Genomic DNA, 4,415 nt, shown 5'->3' on the forward strand with positions numbered 1-4,415 from the left:
TCAGCAGCGAGGTGAAAGCAATGTCTTTCTCACAGAGGGGTGTAAAACCTGTTACTCCCCTATTCCTTGTATATTAGTGGAGCCAGGCAAAGGAAGGGGTTATTTCTGTTCATAAGAGCACTTAATGTGAGTAATACGTTGTCAGTTAGAAATTCCCATCACCCTAGCAAAATGTTTACAAAGTGGCAGCTGGCAGGAATATAATCTGCATAATTATCCTGATTACAATAATCTTGTATCAAACAAAACTTTTACTTAAATCTTATTTTTATGTCCATGATTAAATATGAATTCCGCAAAAAAGTAAATAAAGTTATCATTTGTTGCCTAAAACAAAGGAAATCACAAACAATTCAGACTGCACTTGAAAAGCACTGTGATCCTTGACTTGTTTGGGAAATATTTCATGAAATACTTTCAATGGGTAGGTGTGTTAGGAGTAAATAATTTTCCCACATGTGCTGTTCCACAGTGACTTGGGAAGTACTCAAGCAGAGACAGGAAAACTAAAAATTTTTTGTAAAGGCTGTGTAAGATATCTGAAAGGTACATTTTTAAAGGAGTTGAAATCAGTAGTAAAATTTCATATTCACTTTGTTGACTGCTGAAGTTCAATCTCTGATGCATCTTCCAGCCTTCTCTGATATTGTCTTTCTGACGCTTTTCTACGGTAGACATCATCTGTATCAAACAAAAGTTTTACTTAGATTTTTAAGAAACTGAGGAATTAAAAATACCCAGATCTGAGTATTTAACCAGTAGTCTAGGTCTGTCACCTACTTCTGAATCTCAATGTTTAACTCAATGCCAAACTTAATTTAAAACAAAATGAGTTAAATGAGGACTATGTTAATGGCATTCTGCACTTTAATAGCAAGATAAGAGTCTGTGTCTTCAAAAATAGGATCATGTCCTAGCATATCTCTTAACGTTTTAAGCCTTCTCTCACTTCCTTATCCCCCACAATTTCTATTCTCTCTGAAATCATCCATCTTAATTGAAACCTGGCCCCTTCAAAGGCCTTTCCTAACCTGCAGCTCTCTGTTGCTCCCTCTCCCATGCCTGGGAACTCAGAGTGGGGTGGTGAGGTCAGTTTCCTTGTTCTCGGCTGCTGCTTTTCCAGCCTACTGATTCTCCACCCTCTTTATTTGGGGCTTATGCTATTTGCCACTATCTTCTCTGCACTGGCCCCTGCTCTCCACTCCTCTTCAATCACTAAAAACAGTATCTAGCTCAGGCTCCTTGATCCTGTTCTATGCCATCTTCCCAGACTGTAATACCACCACCCTCCACAGGAATGAAGTGCCAGCCACTTTCACCTCTGCCTTCTCCAGACTTCTGCTACCCATTGGCAGTATTCTTCTAGAGTAATAATGCATTCATTCTGCCCAGACCACAGCCCTTACTAGCTTTCTAGCCCTTCTGTCCTTGGACCTTTAGCAACTTCTTCCACAAGCCCTTGACCCCTCAGTCCCCTCTTGTTCTCTTCCTGCCCAAACCAGCTGAAATTCAGTCTCATTGATATCAACTTCTTGACATACCTTCAAAGTCCAACTACAGATTAATCCAACGTATTTCTGTTTCCATGCCTCAGTGTTTGCTTTGCACTGTGGTGGCAAACTGATGCATCTAACTGGGTCCACTATGATGCCTGACAATCCTATTTCCTCAGCCATGACCCTGACCTTTCTTCACCCCCAAATGGCTATGAACTCTTTCTTCACAGAGAAAAACCATCAGTAAAGAACTCTCCCAGCTAACTTTCAAGAGCTACTTCTACTGTCCTGCTCTGATCCCATCCTCTCCCACCTTACCTTCTCAAGGGCCAAGGTACCTCCAGCCTCTCTCCACCTTCTCTCTCCTGATCAGACTTACATATCTTCAAGTCTCTCCTGGTGGGGGAAAAGGGGTTTACCTCTCATTCGCATAGTCAAACTTTCTGAACCTCCTGTCTTCTGTGATAAACTTTCCTGGTTTCTCTCCCTGCCTCTCTGGCCACTTTCAGTCACCCTTAAAATGTTAGGGTTTGACTCTATCATAATCTGTTTGTGAATGACCTACAATACCAGATCTATGGCCCAGATTTGCCTCCTGGGCTTTAGCTCTCCACCTCAGTACATCTAAAACAGAGCCCGGGATTGTCCTACCCATGTTCCCCCTGCCCCAACTGTCCTACCAGAAACCTCCACGCCTCATCTCCTGAGTCCACACAAGCTCTGTCAGGGGTGTCTCTCAACTCCACCCACTCTTGGCATCCCTTCTGATCCACCCTGGACCAGGCCACCATCTCAAACCTGAACAACCACACAGCCTAAGTGTTCCTGCTAATCTCTCCACAAGAAGCCATTGTGTTAATCCACTGCCACTTAAAGACCTACAATCTTTTGGGATACATTCTTGGTTCTCCAGTCCCTCAAACAGCACTTTCACACCAAGGTCCCTATGTGTGCTCTTACCCCTGGCATTAGACACTTTCAATGCCACAAACGTTACCCTCATCTGACTGACAGCTACTCAATCTTCAGGTCCTACCTGACATGGTAACTCCTCCTGGAAGCCTTCCCTGCACCATCTAGTCCTGCACCCAAGACTCCCATGTTCCCCTCACAGCACTCATCACAACAGTAACTGTCTTTATGATCTGTCTCTCCCATTAGAGCTCTTCTGGGATGGGAGACCTTCTGCCATAATCATTATATCCTCTCTCATCAGTGCTCATTGAATATTTATGAATGGATGAACAGAAAGGCTAAATATCTTCAGAAAGCATTAAGGTAACATTTTTCTCTCTGTTTTTTTTTAAGGAAGGTCAGCAGTTCATCAGTGATACAGTTTCTGGAAAGAGAAAAAGCAGAAAAGATCTAGGGGTTCAGAAAGATGGAAAAGATGAACTAGCCTGTCCAGAGCTAGTGCTCAACAAAGCAATGCCAGGCATTCTTTTCACAGAGCTGGGCTCTAGTGCCAATGACTCTGCCTGTAAAGACAGTGGTAATTAGCTAAGCTGGGCAGACCAGGTCCTTCCAGGGTGTGGACTGAAGAGTCCAGAGGACTGGCCAGTTAATAAGAGTTTCCATGAATCCTCAAGATCCCACCCCCTTCTACTGTGCAGTGAGTAAGTCTGTTCCTTAGGCCAAATGACACCAACAGGCTTTGAAAGGAAAGCGTCCTGAGTAGAGTCACATGCCCTGACCTCAGCGCATAGAAAGGGTTTCAAGGCTGGACGCCAAAGTGCCTTTGTTGTCCCACTTACAAGAGAGCCACGACAGGTCTCGACGGTCCAGTGAACAGAACCGTACTTGCCCTTCGGACCAGGGTAAAAGCAGTTCAGCGCTCTGAGTGGAACGAGCGACCTGCAACCTAGGAATATCCCCCAGGAAAATCCCCCATACCTCCTCCTGCCTTCCTGAAATGAAAAAGGAGGCTGCTGCATCCCCACTTACAGAAGGTCTCCTGGCCCACGCGTACTTTAATCATGATCCACTCCATCATTCCTCCCAGGACAAAAAAGAAGGGCAGAAACCTGTAGACGCCGAGTCGCTGCTTCCCCGGCACCTGCTGCAGTACCCGCCTCACCTGGGCCCTGGAAAACATGCCCTACCGAGGTCGCGGAGAGGGGTACGACGGAATCAAGAGCGACGAGAGCTGCGCCAGGCCCTGGACTGAAGCGCATTTAAGTCAAGGCTGTCTTGCCAGCCCTGGCAGAGTTCCGGGGTCTGGTCGCCAAACAACCCGAGCCCTACACCACCTCCAGAAGGGTGCAGATCTTCAGGAGCCTAGGCCAAGCTCCGGGCCGAGAACGTGGTGCGGCTCCACCAATCAGAGCACGGTGGAGCGCGGGAAGTCGCCAATAGAATGCGACTGAGCACGCGTGCTCCGTGAGGCCGAGCCCCGGCCTGAGGGAGCCTCCCGACGCAGGCGCCTCGGTTCTGGAGGCGGGGCGGCAGAGGGGGCGGAACCTCCCACGTGGCGTCGGCCTGGCCCCGTTCCCGGTTCCCCGCCCCCCGCCCCGTACAGCTAGCGCTGGAGTTGGTGACCGTACTCTGCCACCGCCATCTTTTTTCTTAAAGTCCTGATAGAAGTGATGACCCTTTCTGATGGATTAAACGTGTACTGCACCATAATCTAAAATGCAATCACGCAACGTCTTGTATTTATTTCGGAGTCGTAACTGGTAACTAGACTTCTAAAATTAGCAATTTGATAAGCATTGTTGAAAGCTGAACTTTATCATTATCACAAAAGTCTAGGTAAGAGTCTTGTGACAACCCTAAAATTAATAAAAGCTATCCTGTATTGGGCACTTACCGTTAGACAGGGACTTGTAGGTGCTTTTTAAGCATCATCTTATTCCCAATCACAGAAGAGCAGACTGGTTCAAAAGCATGGGCTTTGTCAAAGCGCATTCCCTTAGTTGG

At 46.5% G+C, this 4,415-nt stretch overlaps 1 protein-coding gene across 1 annotated transcript; it reads right to left on the reverse strand.

Moving 5' to 3' along the window:
• Positions 1-231: 231 nt before the first annotated feature.
• On the reverse strand, positions 232-3,886 carry SMIM4 (small integral membrane protein 4). The gene is made up of 2 exons (XM_006917554.3): positions 3,441-3,886; positions 232-681 (listed from the first exon to the last, which is right to left on the reverse strand). The coding sequence occupies exons 1-2, from the start codon at positions 3,589-3,591 to the stop codon at positions 590-592; spliced, it is 243 nt and encodes an 80-aa protein (XP_006917616.1). The 5' UTR covers positions 3,592-3,886; the 3' UTR covers positions 232-589.
• Positions 3,887-4,415: the final 529 nt, after the last annotated feature.

This window comes from Pteropus alecto, unplaced genomic scaffold (assembly GCF_000325575.1).
Source record: "Pteropus alecto unplaced genomic scaffold, ASM32557v1 scaffold75, whole genome shotgun sequence".
Classification (NCBI taxonomy): domain Eukaryota; kingdom Metazoa; phylum Chordata; class Mammalia; order Chiroptera; family Pteropodidae; genus Pteropus; species Pteropus alecto.